The sequence below is a fragment of the Procambarus clarkii genome, chromosome 63 (genome assembly GCF_040958095.1).
Source record: "Procambarus clarkii isolate CNS0578487 chromosome 63, FALCON_Pclarkii_2.0, whole genome shotgun sequence".
Lineage (NCBI taxonomy): Eukaryota > Metazoa > Arthropoda > Malacostraca > Decapoda > Cambaridae > Procambarus > Procambarus clarkii.
In genome coordinates, this window is record NC_091212.1 from 12,748,941 (window position 1) to 12,772,888 (window position 23,948).

Below are 23,948 nucleotides of genomic sequence, written 5' to 3' on the forward strand. Positions count from 1 at the left end.
CCTGGAGAGCGTGCAGAGATCCTTTACTGCTAGAATCCACTCAGTAAAACATCTAAACTATTGGGACCGACTAAAGAGCCTAAAACTGTACTCCCTTGAGTGCAGGCGGGAGAGGTACATAATAATTTACACGTGGAAAATATTAGAGGGGCTGGTTCCAAACCTGCACACAGAAATAACATCACATGAGACCAGAAGACATGGCAGGATGTGCAGAATACCCCCGTTGAAAAACAGAGGTGCAACTGGTACTCTGAGAGAGAACTCTATCAACATCAGAGGTCCGAGACTGTTCAACACGCTTCCACTACACATAAGGGGCATAACTGGCCGACCCCTCACAGTGTACAAGAGAGAACTGGATAAGCACCTCCAAAGGATACCTGATCAACCAGGCTGTGACTCATACGTCAGGCTGCGAGCAGCCGCGTCCAACAGCCTGGTTGATCAGTCCGGCAACCAGGAGCCCTGGTCGACGACTGGGCCGCGGGGACGCTAAGCCCCGGAAGCACCTCAAGGTAACCTCAAGGTAAGGTAGTCTATGGAACTCACTCCCTAGTGAATTGAAAAGCTGTCAAACTTTTGCCTCATTTAAAAACAAAAACAAAAAGTACCTAATTTCATCTTCGTAGTTTCCTACACTGAGCTTTAAATTTGCTCTGTATCTAGTGCCAGCCAATCTCCCAATCTTTATGTACTTAATCGAAACAACTTTGTCATTGTGTTCATTGCTGTCTTCTTTTATGTGCTAGCCATATGCTGTATTGTGCCTACCATTTTTTGTTAAACTACCATTCAAGCTGTCATTGCAATCAATCTGTGCTACCTATGTGCTTTAATATACCTACAATTTTTCACTCGTCTTTTATTATTTTTTTTCTTGATATGTAACTGTTATCATTTTTATAAATTTTGCAAGTATTTACCTACTTAAAATTGTCTTAGATTAAGGATCTGCCCAAAACACTGCGCGTACTAGTGGCTTTACAAGAATGTAATTACTATGCTATGTATCCTCACAACCCCAATGTACCTTCTTGTATATATACAAATAAATAAATAAGATATGCGATATTTAGAAAATTGCAGGAAAGGGGGGGCAAATGTGACTGTATCGTATCGCCGTTTCCATTAATTGGCATATTTTCGGTATAAAAAGTCGTAAATTCAAACTGCAAATATACAAACTGCCGCCCACCAAGCCCCCTCACGGCGACAACGGGCCGGATAGGGAGGGGGTCCTTGTAATAAAACTTCATGCAAAGTAAATTCAGGAATTAAAGACAAGATGTAATTCAAAGTTCAGAAAAATGTCACCTTTGAATCTTTTAGGACTTTATGTTGAATATACAGGTACATACACACATTTAAATTTACATTAAACATTTGAAATTTTATCACCATGATTAAGAAAAGACATTAACAATCTATTGGTAATAAAAACCTCAAACATCTGAAGCAATGGCCTCTTGGGTGGGGGTTATCTAGACCCCCATTTTTAATTAATATCCACATTTTATTAACATGAAAATTTAGATATTCATAAGTGCAAAATTAAAAGACTCAGAGTAACCATTGCATAAATTGTAGGCCATATATTACAGCTTTTCATATACTGCATCAGGTATTGTCTATTAGATAGTAGAAATATTTTTACCGATTAATGAATGTAATAAACCACGAGATGCTTACCTTTTCCAACATGAAAGTATTTGGTTGAGCTACATTCATAATGAAAAACTTCACCAAACATTATCAAGTTAGCAATAACCATAAAATACAAAAACATTCTCTTTTATTAAATTGCTCTTCATTCCTGTACTCCTACTATCTTAATCTTCTAGTTTACATTCATCTATTCATCACTTCGTACACATTTCCTGATTCACCCTTACTGTGGATTCACATTTTAAGTAAAGACGGCATTTTATTTTTCCTCGGCCAACACAAAGAGCTCTTGATATGAATACAGGTAATTGTTTATATTTTGAAAAAAGATTGTCAGTAAAATCATATCAACAATTATCGTCTTAACCTCCATCACATTAACATTTTATTTTGAATCATTCAATTAATTTCCATTAGGTGGTATTTGCATAAGACTGAGCATTAAACATCCAATCCGCCTCAGCCTTCTGTAAAAGATCGGATTCAACATCTTTGAGAGCCCACTTGTGTTCGGCAATCTCCAAAGCTTCCCATTCTGCTTTGAAAGCTGCCTTGGGGTCCTGTGGCATAGCCATGGCTGCACCAGACATCTGTTCTTCCATGATGCGAGCTTGGTCAGCAGCTGTAAAGATAAAAGATAAAATATAAATTATCTATTACAATATACAGTATATAATTTCTGAAACATTAAAAAAGCACCATCGACCAATTAAAGGTTTCTTTCTAGTGGGTCCCCTGTGGCTTCCTGGTGCTAGCAACCTGGATAACTCCACCCAATCTGAATCACACCCGACCCTTGCGAGTCATTGCGAGTCTACTGACGACTTTATAGCAAAACCTGGGCTCCCTCTGTTGAGACACGGAAGGGGGGGGGGGGGGAGTGAACTGAGGATACTAGATCACTCAGACTGAGAAAGGCCACTGAAAATGTAGAGCAAAACAAAACAGACAACAGCAGAGGTAAAAATACAAAAAATAAAAAATGGAATAGTAAATGATGCACTCGGTGGTTCACCCTCTTAGTAGCAGCTGCCCACCACCTGGTGGCAGCACCCCCAGTTACTGGCTCAGTTCAGTCAACTCATCAGTCATTGAGCCAGGAAAGACAAAACCAATGCCTTTATATGAGGAAAGGAGGATCCAGAAAACCACCAAAGATCCACCAGAAAAAATGCACTTCCTTATGTTTAATACTGGATTTCTAACTACAGAACAAAATACAAAGGGGGAACTCGCCAGAAGTGGAGGAGAGCAGAAGCCCATAACCCTGCAGGAGGGAAAATCAGTGATGGGTCACTACCAATGCAACACAAACCTTGTGCATTTTCAATACACTGACCAGGTAACGAGCAACAAGCACCCTGTTGGACCGCCATAATCCCCCAACCTGAATATCAGCCCAAGACATATCGGATAACAAACCAGACAGTCATAAACGTAAAATCATCATCAGCCTGAGGATAGACCTTAGGCTGAGCTAAACTTGACACTGCGGATGATCTGAAAAACATGTCCTGGAACAAGGAACCAGGGACATCAGAGCCACAAGAAAGCATCACCCCTATGTACCAAAGAATCCCTCTGGAAACCAGCAGTCTCATTCTTAGCTAGAAATGAAGACTGCAAATGAAGAAAACTACCACTTAGACCAAAGGAACACAAACCCCCAATTCTGTAGGAGCTCATGAAGCTCCTATGTGAGCATAGCCATTTAATGATAAATGTCATCACTATTCTGTTTCCACTTTTATAGAATGAGGAGGAATAAAGTAGAAAAATATGAAATGCAGAATAAAACTATTCCAAAAGAGACCTCTTTTTACCCATGTGACTTACACATGGTTCAATATCATGGACCTCAGTCAATATTGAATGCATACTGTATTGCAGTTCCACAGAGCCATCACCATCACAGCAACACATCCACAGCAGGACCACTTGCTTCTTCATGTAAATAAGAAGTTATTCTCCTTAGTTGTTATTTAAAAAATATATTCACTCTTAACAAAGTGAAATCCTTTAGCTGTGTTCCTTTTAGTTTTTACTCTATGCTTTACGCCATGCTCGACCCCCCCCCCTCTCTGCCTCCTCACACTCTTGACCACCCACCTCTACCTCCTCACACACTCAACCCGACACACAGAACACTCACACTTAATTCCTTGCTCCCTTCCTCACACACTCATTCACTGTCTTTATATTATGAGCTTGACCTTGGAATATAAAGGTGCACCCCTTTATATCCTTGCTGTGCCAACCTGCTCTCTTGTCTAATATGTATCACTTTTTTATGGAATTGACCAATTCATTAAAAATGTGACATTAAAAAATTAAAACTTGCAATATTGACTTTTCTGAACATCAGCCTCGATAGGTGAGGTGAGTTGTTTGGGTTTGTACATTTCTGGTAAGGCAAAAAGATGCATTTTAATGGAGTGGCAAATAGAGAACAAGCTGGCTGTGCATCCGCGAGTGACCGAGGTCGATTGGTATACTGTACTGCCAGTACAAGTGGCCTCATTGCCATATAAACAAAAATATAAAAACGTCAATTACGTACCATTATTTTCTCCGAGTACAAGGGTGTAAATGGACCGCAGACCAAATACATTGAGGAAATACCAAGATGCAGACGATACCCAAGAGGCATCTAAGGAAACGAGTTCAATACCACGCTGCAACATGGGCTTGAATCTCAGTGTCAGTGGGAAGGGCACCTTAGCTGTAAACAAAGTAAGTATTATTGGAGTATTTAATCACACTATTGTCAATTTTGTTTATGCGATTTAGTGATACCCAATATTTGAATACATTAACTAAGAATTTAAGAACTGCATAGCTACACTATTTGTGCGTTCAAATACTGCATTGGCTAAATCAATTCAAAGTACATTATATAACAGTTGCATTGCTACATATGTAAATTGACAATACATTAATGAAAGGTAAGCATGTTCCGATTGCATGAGGATGACCGAGATAGGAATCCTGGGAAAACGTCTCACGATAAGAATATGATAGTGCCATAAGTACAGTGGGGCTCAATGACTACAAGGCATGATGATGATGAGTACAGGCAGTCCAACAAGTTCATCAAGTGTAATGAGTACAGGCTGCCGTGATGGGCACAGGCTTGTGAAATGTGTATGGAGAGGTGTGTAACGGTTCTATTGTTACGTAAAGTATGGTGACAATAAACACAGACACTAAGATACTATATATATATTTGGTCGAATATACAGAAGTACACAGGTGATACTTTGGTGTGAGTTGAGCGCACTGAGCGTCGGTACAGTATCTCGCAAGTGTCTGCTCTAGACACTTGACCACACTTGAAAGTAGACTGTGGTTAATGTTTGCTATTCTGCTGCTTATATGCTCGGGCAACACCTCACCGTGTTGCCCGGGCAACGCCTCGCCTCATTCATCTCCAAAGGTTGACAGGAATATTAACAATGCATTTGGAGCGAGTATATTATTGGGATAATCTACTCGCTACAGGTGTAATGAGCAGAGTGACTTATGAAAATGGGGTGATAGTGGTTGTGCTTGTAGGTGAGGTGGTATATTATAGTGCTGGTGAAGGAGGAAGATCAAGGTGGTGAAGGACGATCAAGGTGGTGGCAGTGGAACTGGTGATGATGAAGCTTTCGAAAGTGTGGGGCTGGTGAAGGAAGACGTTGGTGCATATGGTAGTGGAGTAGAAGGTACAGGTGGAGGAGATAATAAAGGTCCAGATGGTGGTAGCAGTGATAATTCAGGTGCAAGTAGAGGCAAATGAAGGAATTCGCGATCAAGAATGGTATCCTTTTGCTAGCACATTTCAAGATACTGAACAGTGTAGTGTAATGAGTACAGAGGGTGTGGTGATTACAGAATGCTGTAATGAATACAGACAAGTATGATGCAGGAGGAAAAAGGAGATTCGGTGAAGGTGGTGGTATCAGTGCTGTTTTTACCAAACAGTGTGTATCTAACAGTGACTACAGGGGTGTGAGGTTTAGCTATTAATGCCCTTTTTATAACAGATGCGTTTTAAAACTTTCCTGATGTTCAAGTTCTTAGGTCATATCTGCTCTTGAAGTAAATGGTGGTGCTTTCATGACTTATTCTTTAAATACAGGGCTTCCACCAATGTTCCCTTGCCATCTGCAAACACTAATACAGTATACTGAAACATACCCCCACCTCTTGCAGATAATTCGTGTAGATTAGAAACAGCAATGTGCCCAGAACATATCCTTGAGGGAGTATGCTTGCTGCATTTCTGTAGCTTGATATATGGTGCCTGTAATCCTTTGTTTAATGTAACAGATATTCTCATTCAGTTTCATGTCTATCGTTACCACAATTTGCCTCTCCATCTAATACTGTACACCAGTTTTTTGTGATGAATAGTATAAAATATATTTAGGCAATCTAGAAAAAAAACAGTCTTCCCAGCTATCTGTTTCCTGTCTTATCTTGGTGTCTAATTGCAGAACTATCAAATTAGCGATGAATGACTTTCCAATTGAAAATACATTTTGTTTTTGTTTCAAAGTTTGTGTTCTTCAGGAGCTCAACCACTGTCTTCTTTATTATTTTCACCAGTGCTTTGCACAAAATACATGTTAGTGATACAGGTCTGTAGTTTATGATTTTATATCCATTCCCTTTATTCCTCTAGGTGTCTTAACCTCCCCATCAGTGACTTCTAAACCGTCCAATGTTGTTTCTGATCATTTGTTATTTACCATCTTCAGTTTCCACTCCTTACACACACACTTCCCTCATTTTCTATTAGGACTGTCCTTTCTCTTTTTAGATTGACTGCATGGTCTTTAATAGCTGATTTCTTCCAAATGTGAATACTTTAGCTTGGGCTGGTACTTCACTTTAGCTGCTATTTCAAACTACTTTTCTACATGATTCCCAACTCTTGAATACTCGCATTTCTAGCTACAGTATAATTAGTTCTTCCGTGTTTATCTCTGTGCCCTGTTCTCTATGCAGTAAAAAGAAAGAAAAAACACCCCACTACTCCAAGACCCATTTTCTCGATTCTTTATCTGGACATAGGAATATGAGTGTTCTTCAATCCCATTAACCAGAGCATGTCTAGTTAAAGGCAGGGTTTTACTCCCACTATTCATAATTCAGTAATGGAGGACACTTATTTATTCTAAACACAAAAATTTAATTGTACCCTACATATACGTTAGTGTATTGATATTAAAACACCATTTGTTTACATTAAAATTGCTGTAAAACATACAGCAATTTTAACATGTAACACGTTAAAATAAATACCAAATTAAACAAAATAGCCAAATAATTATCTCTAGCTACCTTATGGAATAAACTAAATTTTCAGTTATCTGGAAAAATCAGAGGTATCAATTTGACAAAAGAAGAGGGGCCCAGAGAAGAAGACTATCTTTGTTATGCCAAACATTCAAGCATAACACAACTTAGAATATATTCCTCTTCCATACTAACATGTTCCAGCTCCTTCAAATTCTTGGTAATGTTGCATAGCATAAATGGTCGCATAGTATAGCGCATTGCGCAATCACTGAGCTGTAAGGCACACTGGATATTGTATGCATCTGTGCATTTAGTATTTTTTCTAATATGATGGACAAGTGCCAAAGCCATTAAAAAGGAAAATGCAACCAAACACTTGCTATGACTTTTTAACAACTCGGATTGTGCAAATTCCTCTCCAGGTGATCTGAGCGCTGTGCAAGATCAGCCTGTGACAATGTGGTAAGTGTAAGGGTTAAATACTGTACTTAAAAATCACAAGGCCAATCAATTCAATTAAAATTTTATGAATCATACTTGTAACAAATCCTGAGAAAGTCCAGTTGATCCAGCCTCCAATTGCAATCATGGGAAGCATATTGGTCAATTGACCTTTCAGCATTTCTACCATCATATTAGGGTCAGTCATAGGTTGAGGGGCTGATGCACGCTTTACTGTCTTGAGATACCCTGAAAATTAATACAAAAAGTTAAACTAATAGCATAAGCTCTTGTTTGAGCAGGTTATTCTGCCACTATAACATAGAAACATAAGAACATAAGAAAACAAGAAACTGCATAAGGCCTATTAGTCCATTCAAAGCATCTCCTTTTTATATTAACAAGTAATTCAAATAATAATTAATTCACTGTGTCGGGGGACAAGAAGCCAGAGTATATTCACGTTTGGCTTTTTATCGAGGAAACAAGCAGTGAGCCTCAACCAGGTCCTAGTGGTGTGCAGGCAAAACATAGGAGAGAAGAGTACCCCAAAGAAGTCATCACTGTCTGATTTTATAATGGAAGGGGACTTACACACTACAGTACAAAATATTTGTGTGTATTATGTATGAAATGTATTTTGAAGTAAATATTTTTGGAAGTGTGGAATGGATTAATTCAATTTACATTATTTCTAATGGGAAAATTCATTTCGGTTTGCGAATTTTCGGTTTACCAGTTGTCTCTGGGAACGGATTAAATTAGAAAACCAAGGTACCACTGTATTTGAACATTTATAACAAATTGTATAATGAAGTTTATGTAACTTTCTATCATGTACATAGACCTCTTGCGACTGATCATGACCTGGGTAGGTGCTATTTTCCCGTGATCATGTGGCAGAATGATCTCTGTATTCAGTATTACCATTTTTCCATTAGTTATTGTTTTTGTCTGTTGAAAAAATGTCTACCAACAGCAGCAGTAATCAGGCTTATCTAGGAAGGAAAAGGAGCATTTTAATATGAGGAAAAATGCAAAATAGATTGAGAAAAGTGAGCAAGCCTTGGAGTGTTAACTAGTGACAATGGTTCAAGGTTGGGAAAAAAATTAATGTTTCTTTTCATTATTTAATCTTCAAGTATATTGAAAATGCATTTTGCATATATAATTTTGTTGTTTATGTGCAAAGATGTGTTCTATCATCTGGGATCAGAATATTTATTAGTAAAAAAATGGCAAAAACTCTTAGTAGACTGGATTTCTTGGTAAAATTAAATAGATTCAGTCCCAATTAGCAGTTCAAGCAGTAAAACCATAAACAGTATAGAAAAAGTATTAAGTCATACAGTATTTTTTACATATTCCCTAACTTTGATATATTAACTATCTTACATTGTGTATGTACAATATGTACCTGATTCGTCATTATTGAAGAAATGTCGACGCATCAGGAAAGATTGTTCTGGTATGTATTTCCCATTCTCGCGCAACATCCGTGCTCGAATCATGGCTTGGCTGTAAACAAAGGACATTGATGAGTTACACTTTTAAACATTAAAAACAATTGATCACAATTACAGTAATTATTAAAGGTTTAAATCAAATTTATTAACCAATAGTGATCAAACTTTGACCTATCATCTGTTTCATCAAATAAAATTAAAACTAACAGTTACAGAATTTGCTTACTTAACCCTTAAATTGCTCCAATTGTTATCAAGCAATTAGCTGGTGTGCTCTATCACCTGGTCCTAACTTGGGCCACCCAGTAATATGAACAAATCCCACCATTTTTATAGCGATATCATTCACTTACTGAGGGCTATAGCAGTCATCAGCCCTCTTGAAAAAATAAATTGAATGTGCTCTGGATATGCCAACTAGGCAGCTACCAAGGCTGATGCACCCCTACAGGACACTGCACACCCACAAGCAACACCAAAATTAATTGTAGTTTGTATGCACTGGACTTCCAGTGATGAAAAGCAAAATTTGTCTGGCAGTGATCACAAATTCATAGTTCAGACAAGAATGACAAAGTGAGAGTGAAGAAAAAGAATATCATGGGAGTGTGGAATGACATGACAATGTGGAGTGATACTGCAGTGTGGAGAGGCATGCCACTCCACACACAAGAACCACTGTGGACCCCTGATGTGGAACAGAAAATTGAATCCTATGAAAATAACTAGTGATTGTAGCTGACAATCACTGAGAACAACCCAGCTGGTTTTCTTGTTGCTAGAACGACACATTCCATAATGTAAGTCTATGCCTGTCATCAAGCATCATCTTTATTTTGTATATCAGTTGTTATATTTCTTGAACACTCATATATGTTAGCTTACTTCTCTTTAGTATTTGTTTATACCTTAAAATAATTTTGATAAATAGTTATTTAAAGTTTTAGTCAAAATATTTTGCATAGTGTTGGCTTCATTTTTATGTGTAACTCCCTGTACCTACAATTATCCCTTCATCTTATGTTCTTTGTATGCACGTAATAATTATTACTGTATTATCACTGTTATTATTATACTGTACTGCATGCGAAAGATTTTACTTTTGTTTTCAGTTGCTGTGTGTGTTAGTGGCTTAGCAAGAATACAGTTTTTTAAATTCCCACAACAGATGCCTAACTCCTGGTACCTATTTGCTGCTAGATGAACAGAGACATTAGGTGAAAGGCAACATATCCAACCATTTCAATTCCGCCTGGGAATTTAACTTGGGATTCCCCAGATGTGAGTTTAGAACGAAGTCAACATCTCATTGTAATTTCTTATATATATAAAAAAAATCACAGCCTACTAATCTAAACTAGCCTTTACCTTCATGAAACAATGTGGTATAACCTACGACATTCACTAATACAAGAAGTAATTATCAAAAGAAGGCACCAAGAGTAAAACAAGAAAAAACTGTATACATTATATTAAATTGCAAATGGTGCAACACATCCTAATGGATTTAGCACAGTAGTCTACATCACTGGATCACAACCTAGGGTCTGTAGCACAATAGTCTACATCATCGGGTCACAACCATCGGTGTTTCAGGTTACAGTATATCCTAGCAGTCCCCGTGGCATAACGGTGAAACACTCGCTCATTGCTTCGCGAGCTCTTGGGCCTGGGTTCGTATCCTGGCCAGGGAGGATTGACCGGGTGCCAATCCTTAACTGTAGCCTCTGTTCAAGAAACAGTGAATGGGTACCTGGTTATTAAACAATTTGGCAGGTTGTATTCTGGGAAAAAAATTAGGATTAAGGACCTGCCCAAAATGCTATGCGTACTAATGGCTTAACAAGAATGTAAGAATTCTTTTATATCCTGTCAAAGAACAGAAGTTGATTGTTGTCCAGACCACACACTAGAAGGTGAAGGGACGACGACGTTTCGGTCCGTCCTGGACCGAAACGTGGTCGTGTGTGTGGTCTGGTCAACATACTTAAGCCACGTTACTGTGACTCATCGCCTGCGAAGAACAGAAGTTTTTGGGTGATGTTTCCTTTCACCTTATGACTGTTTACCTAGTAGTAAATATGTACCCAGGAATCAGGCAACTGTTGTGGGCTGTACCCTGGGAATGGTCAGTAGTTGACCTACCAGGAATGTCAATAAATTGGAGTGCAAATTTCCTGTCTGTAACAACAGGAAATTTTTACATCATATCCAAGACAGCTTGGCAACAAATTTTAAAACCTAACCTTTTCCCAACCTTAGCTACCCTAATCCAACTTATCCCAACCTAACACAAGCAAACCAAACAATATGCACGGTTTTGACAATTTATAAACACACCATCAAAACGCCTCTGTATAATTTGAATGTACCCTTTCCTAATTGATACATCACAGCATATATAGGAGCAGGTTAATTAGGCAAGACCTTAAAACCTACCTAACCTACCCTAAACTAACACAGCCTAACCTAATATATCCTAGCCTACTGATATACATCTTGAGATGATTTTGGGGCTTTAGTGTCCCTGCGGCCCAGTCCTCGACCAGGCCTCCACCCCCAGGAAGCAGCCTGTGACAGCTGACTAACACCCAGGTACCTATTTTACTGCTAGGTAACAGGTGAAAGGGTGAAAGAAACTCTGCCCATTGTTTCTCACCGGCGCCTGGGATCGAACCCAGGACCACAGGATCACAAGTCCAGCGTGCTGTCCGCTCGGCTCCCGGTCAGCTTGATTTGTCTACATATAGACAAATCAGAAATAGAACTTAAGTCTCAACCCACATTTGGGGACCCCAGGTTCAATTCCCAGGCCGGTAAGAAAACATTAGGCACCTTTCCCTCTCACCTAATGCCTCTGTTCACCTAGCGGTCAACAGGTACTTGAGAGTTTGGCCACTTACATACTTGCACATAAGGGTCCGTAGTGCCATCTTGGGCGGACCTCAATACAAGCCTAAAGCACATACATATACAGGCTTCCTGTAAATAAAATATTATAGGAATGGTGCCCAACCACTTCGACGGTCGAGGCGCGTCAATCTACCGTCCAGCAGTAACTCACCTATCCTGGAGCTGTGTAAGATCCACCTTCTTCTGCGTTGAGATCAGTACACTGACATAATGCCTTAAAATCCCGCACAGGAATGTGATCAGAACTATGGGGAAAAATACCCATATTCTTATATCGGAGTCGAGGAGCAGCTCTGCCATTGTGGTGAGGTCGGTAACACTCCGTCACCCACCTCCGGTCAGCGGCCACGACGGTGCCATAGTTTATTTATTTATTTATTTATTTATATACAAGAAGGTACATTGGGTTTGTGAGAATACATAGCATAGTACAGTAATTGCACTCTTGTAAAGCCACTAGTACGCGCAGCGTTTTCTGGCAGGTCCTTAATCTAACAGATAATTTTAAGTAGGTAAATTCCATAGAGAATGTGTTCATGTTAGAGACTGCGGGGGGGACTGTGGGGATATTTCCACCAACATATATGTATTTATTTATATACAAGAAGATACATTGGGTTCATGAGAGTACAGAGACTTGAAGTTTTACATTCTTGTAAAGCCACTATTTAAAGAAATAGTCTCTATTTATGACTATTTAAAGAAATAGTCTCTGCCCGAAACGCTTTGCGTAATAGTGGCTTTAGGCACTGTATGTACCATCTATAAACCTAGCAATTTTGGTAAAAATCTCTTGTATGTATGTACTTTACCTGAATAAACATTTATTTCATTTATTTATTTATTTATACTAGCACGCAGAGCGTTTCGGGCAGATAACATGTTATTTTGGCGTGTAATATGTGTCACAATTATTAAGTACAGAAAAATATGCATACAGTTTCTCGGACATAATTAATAAGCATCAAGAAAAATATTACAAAACTACAAAATAAGTTATGACGACGATAGAGGGATCGGATACGCCCCGGCTGCCCGATACCAGGAAGTTGTGAAGAGGATATTTCTAATGTCTCTGTGGCTCATCTGGGTACTAAGTTTCCACTAGTGTCTCCTTGTTCGTGTTCCACCCGTGTTAAACAGTTTGTCTTTGTCTACCCTGTGAATTCTCTGAGAATTTTGTAGGTAATTATCATGTCTCTCCTTACTCTTCTGTTTTCCAGGGACGTGAAGTTTAACTCAAGTAGCCTTTCCTTGTAGCCCATGCCTCGGTTCTGAGACTAGTCTGGTGACATACCTCTGAATCTTCTCTAACTTTGTCTTGTGTTTAAATAGGTATGGCGTCCAGGCTGGAGCTGCATACTCCAGGATTGGTCTGACATAAGTGGTATACAAGGTTCTGAAAGCTTCTTTACACAAGTTTCTAAAGGCAGTTCTTATGTTGGCCAATCTAGCATATCCCGCTGATGATATTAAATTAAATTAAATTAAATTAAATTAAATTAAATTAAATTAAATTAAATTAAATTAAATTAAATTAAATTAAATTAAATTATATTAAATTAAAAAAATTATTCAGGAAAAGTACATACATAGAGGACGAGTTACAAACATAATGTTGGATTTATAGATAGAGTTAGTACATACAATACCTAAAGTCACTAATACACATAGCGTTTCGGGCAAGGTGTGGGGGAAAAAACACTTAGACTAAAACTTAATAGTAATTGGGATTAAAGTATAAATTGTGTTGAAAAAAGGAATTAAAAAAAGGGGGGGGGGGAACATGGCAGAAATCAGCAATTGTACAAGTTGGTCAACAAACAGCATTGTTTAAAATAGCAAGACATGGGTTAACATTTAGGGGGTAAGGTAGGTACTTTTGATGAGGGCTTCTGGGGACAGGTTCGGTGTGATATCAACCCCCAGAGATCTTTCTGTCTATTTAACTCTTGCAGAATATAACCTCCCAGATGCATGGTACCTTGTGTTCAGCCGTCTGCTCCTTTCGCCTAATTCCATTACTTTGCACTTTCCTGAGTTGAACTTTAGTAGACATTTTTTAGACCATGCCTCCAGTTTGTCCAGATCGTCCTGTTGTCCCTGTCTATTTTCATCTGTCTTGATTCTTCTCATATTTTTTGCATCATCAGCAAACACTGAGAGGAACGAGTCTACACCCTCTGGAAGGTCGTTTACATATATCACAAACAGGAAGGGTCCAAGTACAAAGCCCTGCGGGACTCCGCTGGTGACATCTCACCAATCTGATGTCTTTCACCTCATAGTTACTTGCTGTTGTTGTTGTTTTAGATTTAGCTACTCAGAACGAAATGTCCATGTAGCACGGTGTATAGTGAGCCCGTGCTATAGTTCGGTTATTCGCGATAACCTTGTTACTGTGATATTTGGGTCAAAGTTTTAAATGGAGGTGGGGTTTCCTCCTTTTCCCCCTGTGTCTTTTTCGCTTTTGTTTTAGTGCACTAGTTTTAGTCTGGTTTTAATAACATTATCTTGGTGGCGAATTTAGATGCAGAATGTTCACTAGTGTGTCCCATTCTTCAACGGCTTTTCTAATCATTGTAGTGGCTGTGGAATGTGCATCTAATGCAGCTGCTGTCGTTGGATTAATGTTGAGTTTGATGCTCAGGGCTTCAGTAGCTTCACATTCCAGTAAGTACTGCAATAGTGGCGCCTCTGCTTCTGTTCCACAGATGTGATACTCTTTAACTATTGGGTTTATGACCTCCCAGCGGCACTTGTAACCAAGTCTGAGTCTGTGTATGGCTACTGCAATGTCTCTGGATATCTTTTTGCCAGGCTTGAAAGAGTAGTACCCAGTGGCTTGTTCGTACCATATCGCAGTGGATCTTCCTTCCGCTACTTTGGCTCTCTGGCGACTTTTGATAGTTGAGAGTATTTTCTTCTTGATTTGCTCCTTAATCTGTGAAAAACTTGGAAGTATTTTAACCTGTAAGTTACTCGTTGTTTCCTGTTGCTTAGATACTCCCTTATCCACTGGAGCACCTTACCTTTTACTCCTGTCTGTTTCTCCAACTTTTGTTATACTCAAATTCTATGTCAGTTGAAATGTAACCAATCACAGGCAAGTAGGCCTCTGACGTCATGCCAGACAGAGGAGCATCAAGCCATGCTCCCAGCAGCCTCAGTTCTCCTCACAGACTCAGAGTAGGTGGACCTCGGCTGGCCAGATATATACCTTGTTGTCTCGGTCAATAAATATATACAGAAGCGACTATACTGTGTCTACCTTCAACCCGAACAAGGCAAACGAATACTTTTGTAACAGCCTTTTATGGGGTGCTGTGTCAAAGGCTTTCTGATAGTCAATTGTTTAAATTGACTGTTAATTAATTCAAATTAATTGTTCAATCTAGAATACTGTATCCAAGCATGGAGACTTTACATTCAAGAAGACATATCTGTCTTGGAGAGTTCAACACAGAGCGACCAAAATAATCTCGGGACTAGGTCAACTCTTCCCAGGATCGGTTGAGAGCCACAGGACTAATAACACCACAAACCAGACATGACAAGGCTCATCGATACTTAAAATACTTCACAAGTTGGAGGATATTAACCCAGACCACTTCTTTAAAATGTCAAATGTAACACTACTTACAAGAGGCAACAAGCCACAATTCAGGACAGAAAACAGATGTTTTTACTTCCATGGGGATTATAAACTCATGGAACCGCCTACCCGCCGAAGTCGTATAGACCAAAACATTACTTTAGTTCAAATTCCAATTGGAAAAATTCCTCATGAACAACAGATAGATGGTGGCCTTGTATAGTGACTATTGTGACCCTCTTGTTGAATCACTTGTGATATAAATAGATTATTGATATGTATATGTATTTGTGTAAATGATTGTATATACTGTAAATGTACATGCGTGACATTAACAATTGTGTAACTGGTTTCAAAAGGTTGTCACTTGCTTAACTAAACGAACTATGGGGTTCAGTTCCTGAACCCATTATGTGCCTCTGTAACCCACCCCACCACCGCCCACGGGAGGGGTATGGGGTGCATAACAAAGAAAGAAATTGAAAATTGAAAATGCTGGTCATCTGAGCAGCACGCCCACTGGGTAGATCCGAGAGGCACTCTTCGGCTTCATTGTAAACTTAACATAACAAATCTTAAATAAACCACACTCAGTGCTATATTTCGTCAACAAACCCAAGATATAACTTGGGTTTGTTGACCTCAAGTAATCTGAACAAATTAACTGTATGGCCGACATGTGAACTCTTAATTAGATGACGGAGGTCATCACCGCACGAACCACCCACTCAGGCCATCCTCCCAGTCGTGAGTAATGGCTTAAAGCCAGAGATTAGTTCATTGAAAGCCTGGCTAGGCCACAGACAACACAGGCATCGCCAGACAAACAGTCGGTCAGCCCTGTGGTACCCAGGAAACCATTCTGGCGCTCCGTCAACCTGCTGGGTGCTCCCTTCACCTGCCGGGTGCTCCCTTCACCTGCCGGGTGCTCCCTTCACCTGCCGGGTGCTCCCTTCACCTGCTGGGTGCTCCCTTCACCTGCCGGGTGCTCCCTTCACCTGCCGGGTGCTCCCTTCACCTGCCGGGTGCTCCCACACACACACACCAGCTGGACACAAAGCATCACCAACACTGACAACCACAACAACACAAAACAGCGGCGGAGGATGAGAGCGGGACTGTTGGCTTCGGACTGGATGGTTACCTCACCCCGTCTACCCTCCTATCCTCACCACCCAGGCCTCCGAGGCCCTCTGGATCCCCACCATTCAGGCGAATTCTGCAGAGGCTCGCCTCTCCCTTGAGGCTCACCTCACCACCCCCGAGGCTCACCTCGTCCCCCAAGAAATATCTCCCCACGTGAGGATCGTCCCCCCTTGCCCCAGCCGAGGCTCACCTCTTCCTCCAAGGTCCCCCTCTCCTCCGACTCAGAGCCTCCCCCTTCCTCGCGAAGCTCGCAGATAATTCCGGGAGTCTTAGCACAAAGCCAATGCAACCTCGGCAGCCAGTATCGTCTGGTAGAGTTAAAAGAACCGGTTCTTAATATATCCTAATGGAAAAAATGACGGTAATAAGTTAACGTGAGAGTTTTTGACAGTGTTGGCGAGGCCTCATTAGCGAGCGAGTGAGAGCAACCTTTGGTGAAGAGCAGTCACTTCTTTCTGGATACGTGTGTATGTCTATATTTTTAAAATATAATGTTTTACTTGCTTGTCCAAGGTTGCAGGACAGACGCTTAGGGCTAGCTTCATTCAACTTTGCAGGGTGACTGGTGTGGGGGACTGTGAATCATGTGCGGGTTGGCATTACTTCTGAATTAATTTAATAACATGCTTAAATTAATGGGACTGCTTAAAATCCATCAACTTTGAGTGCAATCTATCAGCTGGAGACCAGGCGACATGAGTACAATTTTCAAATCTGCAGACCGAAATCATTCTTTTGAGGACCAGGGGAGAACAGGAGGCAGTGTCTGGGATGCTCCCGGACGCAGGTTCGAATCCTCGTCACGGCCCTTGTGGATTTGTTCAGGAGGTATTGTATTATGTGTGTAACAGTCTCGGTGAATAATGGAGGTGCAATAGGTACTCTAAGAGAATTATATAAGGACTCAACACCTTTTCAACATTCCCCTAAATTTAAGGGAGCATTACTAACAGTCTTCTTAACAGTGTTGAGGAAGAAAGGTGAAATACACTTCCAAACGTTACCTGATCAACAAGGATGCGAGTCCTACAATACAGTGCGTGCTGCGGCATCCAATAGCCTCGTTGACCAGACCATCAACCAGGAGACATTGTTCCTGGGAACCACCTTAAGGCAGCCAATAAGACGAAGCCATCTGGAAATTTCCACTGTTGCTCGTAAGCTCAGTCTTTACCTAGACGACAAGACTGACGGTCGTTACGAGACTGGTTAGTGAAGAACTTTACCAGTCAACATCAACGGCCGTTACGAGAGTTGGTATTGAATTATGACTGGAGTAGCTGGGAACACTAGTGAACACAAGTGAACACAAGTGAACACAAGTGAACACGAGTGAACACAACTGCTTGAGAGGAAGCTGGTGGTTTTCAAGGCTTCCATAGTCTTAGACAAGACTGTTCACGGTCTCACCCGTCCAGTTATTGTCCACGCCAAACAGTGCTTAACGTGACTGAAAGTGTTGTTCCCATATAACTTATAGCGCCATAGTTTAAGTTATAGATGTTGTCCTCACTGGGTTTTAATGACACGTAGAGACTGTTTCTGTTGGTCGGAAAAAGACTTCACTATTCTACCTGTTCCCTCTAATTAGCAGCTCTGTCTATAGTTCAGCTGTTCCATTTAAAGCTGCTGATCCTAGAGCCGTGTTTTTGTAATTAATATTTTGAGAGAGAGAGAGAGAGAGAGAGAGAGAGAGAGAGAGAGAGAGAGAGAGAGAGAGAGAGAGAGAGAGAGAGAGAGAGAGAGAGAGAGAGAGAGAGAGAGAGAGAGAGGAGAGAGATTCATTCATTCATTCATTCATTACTTCATTCATTCATTCATTCATGGCCAGATGAAAGCTTCAGCACAAGGTTGGCTCCTGATTCATCTTGTTCTTTACTTTATTGTTGCTTGGCATCACATTTTATTCATAATAGATAATACATATAAAGGCTCACCAAAAATGCGTGTCTAAGGACAGGCTTAAGATAAGCTGATGTAGGATAACAGCTCTTGCTTGCCGTTGCATTAGCAACTTTAAACTAAGACTAGAGTTCATTAGGAATTGTGTTCCTAATAAGCTCTAGTCTTAGTTTAAAGGAGAGAGCGGGAGAGAGACCAATAGACAAAGAGAGAGGATGATTAATAACTTTAATTAAAATTTTATATTAATTTTGTAACTAATTCAATAAGGTCTTATTACATTCAGGCTCGTATTCACTAAGATAATTTTCCTACGAATCCAGTTTCTGTTGCTAGTTATCATCGGATCTGTTGAACGGTGGGAGAATGTATATACTGCATTCACTTTGACTATCAGAGCCTCAAACCCAGGACCACAAAAGCGGAAAACTGTTAGTCCTATCCACCACACTAAGAGCACCCACAATAAAGGAGGAACTCAGAGAGATATAACTGGTATCCAACTGAGACTTTACGCCTCCCCTGGGATGCCATTTGGGTATGGAGGTGTTAAGGTAACCTATTTCCTCAGTCATGTACGTTACTGACCACAATAAACTTGGGTTATAACATTTCATTCACTTGGGACATCGAAACCTCGAACCCAGGACCTCAAAAGTGGAAGACTGTAGCTCTACTATTCTACAAGCACCCATAATAGAGGAGGATCTCAGAGAGACAACTGGTGTCTAACCATGACTCCCTAACCAACATTCCTCCACGCCTTATAACCAACGCTCCTCTCCCCAGCCAACATTTCCTGCCCTCCAAGCCTTGATCCTACTGTGTCTCACTGGTCTTGTATTCAGCCATTTTCTGCGAGGTCTTTACGTGTCGCGCCAAGAGTAATACCACCGGAGAATTGGTCCGTGTGAGACCATGCCGTCTTGGGTCCATGGTGCGGGAGTGGTGATTATCGTACCCCAGCCAGTTCCTCTTACCTCTGGCAGACATACATTTTTCTCTTGAGGTCAGGTATATATACTATATTTGCATAGTTCCTTTAGCAGGGTGCAGTTGCACCTCCACAGATCTCCAGTATCATCTATTGATACTGGTGATGGCTCAAAAGGGCCACCACTTTCGGGCTATTCATGCCCGTGCCACCTTTTGGGTGGCTTCATCTTCATCTTAACACAGTCACACAGGAGACATCTCCCGTCACGCAGGGTGCAGTCGCATCTCCACAGATCTCCAGTATCATCTATTGATACTGGAAATGGCTCAAAAGGGCCACCACTTACGGGCTATTCATGCCTGTGCTACCTTTTGGGTGGCTTAATCTTCATCAATCAATCAGTTCCTTTGTTTTTCTCCAAATGATCAATCACTTGGGCTGGACTATAGAGCGATGGTCTCGTTTGGTGCAGGTCGGGGTTCAATCCCCGACCGTCCAAGTGGTTGGGCACCATTCCTTCCCCTCGTCCCATTCCAAATATTTATCCTGACCCCTTCCCAGTGCTATATAGTCTTAATGGCTTGGCGCTTTCTCCTGATAGCTCCCTTCCCTTCCAAAATAGTTTTCCAAGCAAATTTTGCTGACAGGAATTATTTTTGTTAATTACACACAATTGTGTAAATTATTTGCAATACTGTACATTTAGTTTGCGGTGAGCGCCGGGAAGGAAAAACTTATTATATACACACTTCTCACATTATTTTTTAAAGCTTTAGTTCAAAGCCTAAATACAACTAAATCAGGCTAAGCAAAACATCTAACCAAAGTCTATGTATACAATGTAGCAAGCCTAACCTAGCTTAGGCTAGGTTAGGCTTGCTAGCCTCCTATTATTTGTAAATTTAGGTCTATTTACAAAACCTTTTTTTTAACGTGTTTACCCAAAAAAACGTGGATATCTATACTGCTTCACCACTACCGGATACGAACCATATCCATACGAACCCTGTTGGAGGAAGGCCTCCCTGAGTTTACACAGGCACTACAGCACTTCACATTTAGAGAGGATGACGATTCTACATGTAGCCTGGATCCCTCCCAAATCACACCCAGGTTGCAAACTCCAGTGGGCGTGCTTAACGCACTCTGGACGTCCGCCCTCTCCCTTTTGCTCTCATTCTGGGCTGGAAGAAGCCTCTTGTCCATTACTGCTCAAAGTCCCATCAACCGGGAAACGCCATGGGCCCCCTGAATAGTGGTCAAGCAGCGAGGATCTGTGCTACCCGAGCGCACAGTGCAGTTCAACCTGTCCTCTTAAAAATAACGTCGCTTTTGGTCGTTTGCCCGTATGGCCGAATGTGGACGTAATTTGAAAATGAAAAAAAAAAAAATTGGGATTTTTTTTTCAACAACAGTAAGTTAAGGGTCCTCTGATAGGTTAGGTGGGCAGGAAATTCTCATAAAGTTTCAAACGTTATGAAAAGCGTCAATTAAAAGTTTCCTCTTCTAACCTTACCGAATAGGCCGGACGACTCAAACAAAACGGGACAGTACGTCACTTTTGTGAGTCGATTTCATTTCAAATTATGTCCAAATTTGGCCATAGTGAGCATACGAGCCAAAAGTGACGTTATTTTTAAGAGGACGGGTTCTCGACCAGCGTCCGCGACACTGCAATACACTATGCCTCTAAGCCCTGTGCCCAGAATTTTACAGCCCCGCTCCTATGCCAGGTAAGTAAGTCCACTACGGGCTCACCATAGCTCGTGCTACTTGGAACATTTTTGTTCCCAGTAGCTGAATCTAAAACGACAACAACAATCTACTCATGCCCGTGCTACCTTTAGTGGTAGTTTAATCCTCATATATCAATCAACCGTGCCAGGCGACCTTAGCATGGAAATCCCGAGGGCGCGATCCCCATATGCACGTCAGCTGTTTATTAACAAAAGGCGGGGTACAGGGACCCCCAAAGTGGCATCCAATCTCAGCGGTATGAATTTTACCACTCTAACAAATGTAGTTGTTTTGCCTGTCCAGAAACGTTCCAATCCAATCAACCCGCTTAACCTATTGAGGCCGATGAATAGTGGCGGCGTTTAGATCCGTCCTCGGCCTTGGCAACCCGTCCTGGGCCCTGGCAACCCGTCCTGGGGCCCTGGCAACCCGTCCTGGGCCCTGGCAACCCGTCCTCGGCCTTGGCAACCCGTCCTGGGCCCTGGCAACCCGTCCTGGGGCCCTGGCAACCCGTCCTGGGGCCCTGGCAACCCGTCCTGGGCCCTGGCAACCCGTCCTGGGCCCTGGCAACCCGTCCTGGGGCCCTGGCAACCCGTCCTGGGGCCCTGGCAACCCGTCCTGGTGCCTTGGCAACCCGTCCTGGGCCCCTGGCAACCCGTCCTGGGGCCCTGGCAACCCGTCCTGGGGCCCTGGCAACCCGTCCTGGGGCCCTGGCAACCCGTCCTGGGGCCCTGGCAACCCGTCCTGGGGCCCTGGCAACCCGTCCTGGGGCCCTGGCAACCCGTCCTGGGGCCCTGGCAACCCGTCCTGGGGCCCTGGCAACCCGTCCTGGGGCCCTGGCAACCCGTCCTGGGCCTTGGCAACTCGTCCTGGGGCCCTGGCAACCCGTCCTGGGGCCCTGGCAACCCGTTCTGGGGCCCTGGCAACCCGTCTGGGGCCCTGGCAACCCGTCCTGGGCCCTGGCAACCCGTCCTGGGGCCCTGGCAATCCGTCCTGGGCCCTGGCAACCCGTCCTGGGCCCTGGCAATCCGTCCTGGGCCCTGGCAACCAGTCCTGGGGCCCTGGCAACCCGTCCTCGGCCCTGGCAACCCGTCCTGGGGCCCTGGCAACCTGTCCTCACAGAACACCAGCAGTTCAACATTATCGATAACCGTGTCCAAACTGACGTGCTTTAATAGAATTATTAGTGACAATTTGTACACATTATCGGATTAACGAGTATCGGCCTCCATACGTTAGATGAGTTCGTGTAGGTTAGTACGCTTATAACTAGACGTTTGTCACGTAGTGAAATCGGACCGATTTGGTCCAGGACGGACCGAAATCTAATTGGGTCTCTTTTTTTTATTACTTTTCCAATATGGGGGTTTATTGTTCATTAGCTCCAACCACGTTCCTGGGACTTTCGTTCTTCTGCCTATATACATTAAAGCACAGGTTGCAAAATCCCAACGATCTATGACGTTCATATTAGCGAATATTTTTATCTAGCATTGATTTTTTTATATTTTTTGTTCGTTAGTTGCGAGATGTTGCCATTTTACATGGAATAATTTGCCATGAAAAGTATATTTTACGAGACGTCATCAAACACTTATCAGTTTACTTACTTAATTACGTAAATCTGGAAAAAAACAGCTTTGTAGACTCGAACGCTGTTTTGTTTACATTTGTAAATTATTTAGATGGTAGTCGAGTGTTGCTAGCAGACGGCCCGGGTACATATCTCTCAGTGACTTGGGAGGAGTGAGCTCTCTGTACCCCGCCTACCAGCCTTGCTGTACCTGTTGCGTTATAATTTATCTATCCTGACATTCGAATTATTTGCAGATGAGGAGTCACAATAACGCGGCTGAAAAATGGTTGACCAAACCCACACACTAGAAAGTGAAGAGACGACGACGACGTTTCGGTCCGTCCTGGACCATTCTCACAATCGACTTGAGAATGGTCCAGGACGAATCGAAACATCGTCGTCTCTTCACTTTCTAGTGTGTGGTCTGGTCAACATTTTTCGAATTCTTTGTCGAATCGTTTAAAACTGTGAATGGTTTATATATCTTTCAGTTCGCCTGTTGACCATCCGTACAGTGTACGAGTACTTCCTTACATCCTTTGGCTTTTCCAACTTTGCTAATGTCTTTTCGTCCTACTTTCTCGCAATTAGTGTTGTTCTTGTCCACCTTATCTGTTCCTCCCTCAAGGGAGGTCGGGAGCTGATGTCGACGAATTGAAATTGAAATTGAAATAAGTTTATTGATGTAAAATACACACAAAGGGATGAGGTAGCTCAAGCTATTCTCACCCCGTTCAGTACATCGTGTTAATACATACATATACACACATCACAAACAATAAACATATTATGTGGACGAATCATCTTACTATTCCCCTCAGTATCTTGTACGGTTTCATCGTCTCTCCTCTTATACACAACAATGATGTTATACCATTCTATACAGTACTAATTGTACTGTACATAATACGTCCCGGTATAGTATTATGCATATATCACAGTGCTGTATCTGGTCGGTATAGCACTGAATATCAAAGCAATTTACCGTAATATTCAGTACTCTAACCGCACTTACGCGACGTTTTTGCACCCACGATCGTAAACAAGTGTGGCGTTTTCCGATTACAACAAAGAAATATCGCCATATGTTTCCCACGCTACGTCTTGGGCTTCTCAGAGGACAGGTATCGAGATAGGAGGAAGAATTGCCTGAGCAAAAGGCCCTGTCTTAGACAAAAAAGTTTTGTACCCGTCTATGTACGATTCCACCCTTAAGGAATTTTGCCCTGGACCCAATGATCAATATCGTTTGATTGTGGACGTGGGTCGTGTCTAACG

At 41.8% G+C, this 23,948-nt stretch overlaps 1 protein-coding gene across 1 annotated transcript; it reads right to left on the minus strand.

Moving 5' to 3' along the window:
• Positions 1 to 1,318: 1,318 nt before the first annotated feature.
• Positions 1,319 to 12,115, minus strand: EMC3 (ER membrane protein complex subunit 3). The gene is made up of 5 exons (XM_045760691.2): positions 11,929 to 12,115; positions 8,816 to 8,916; positions 7,495 to 7,647; positions 4,229 to 4,390; positions 1,319 to 2,290 (listed from the first exon to the last, which is right to left on the minus strand). The coding sequence occupies exons 1-5, from the start codon at positions 12,075 to 12,077 to the stop codon at positions 2,082 to 2,084; spliced, it is 774 nt and encodes a 257-aa protein (XP_045616647.1). The 5' UTR covers positions 12,078 to 12,115; the 3' UTR covers positions 1,319 to 2,081.
• Between the last annotated feature and the right edge of the window lie 11,833 nt (positions 12,116 to 23,948).

Excerpts from the sequence above, each read along its gene's own strand:
- EMC3 (XM_045760691.2), bottom strand. The coding sequence starts at position 12,077 with ATGGCAGAGCTGCTCCTCGACTCCGATATAAGAATATGGGTATTTTTC. Across the intron at positions 8,917-11,928 it reads CTTACACAGCTCCAGGATAG|CCAAGCCATGATTCGAGCAC; the intron begins GTGAGTTACTGC and ends CTTTGTTTACAG. Across the intron at positions 2,291-4,228 it reads TGTACTCGGAGAAAATAATG|CTGCTGACCAAGCTCGCATC; the intron begins GTACGTAATTGA and ends TTATCTTTACAG.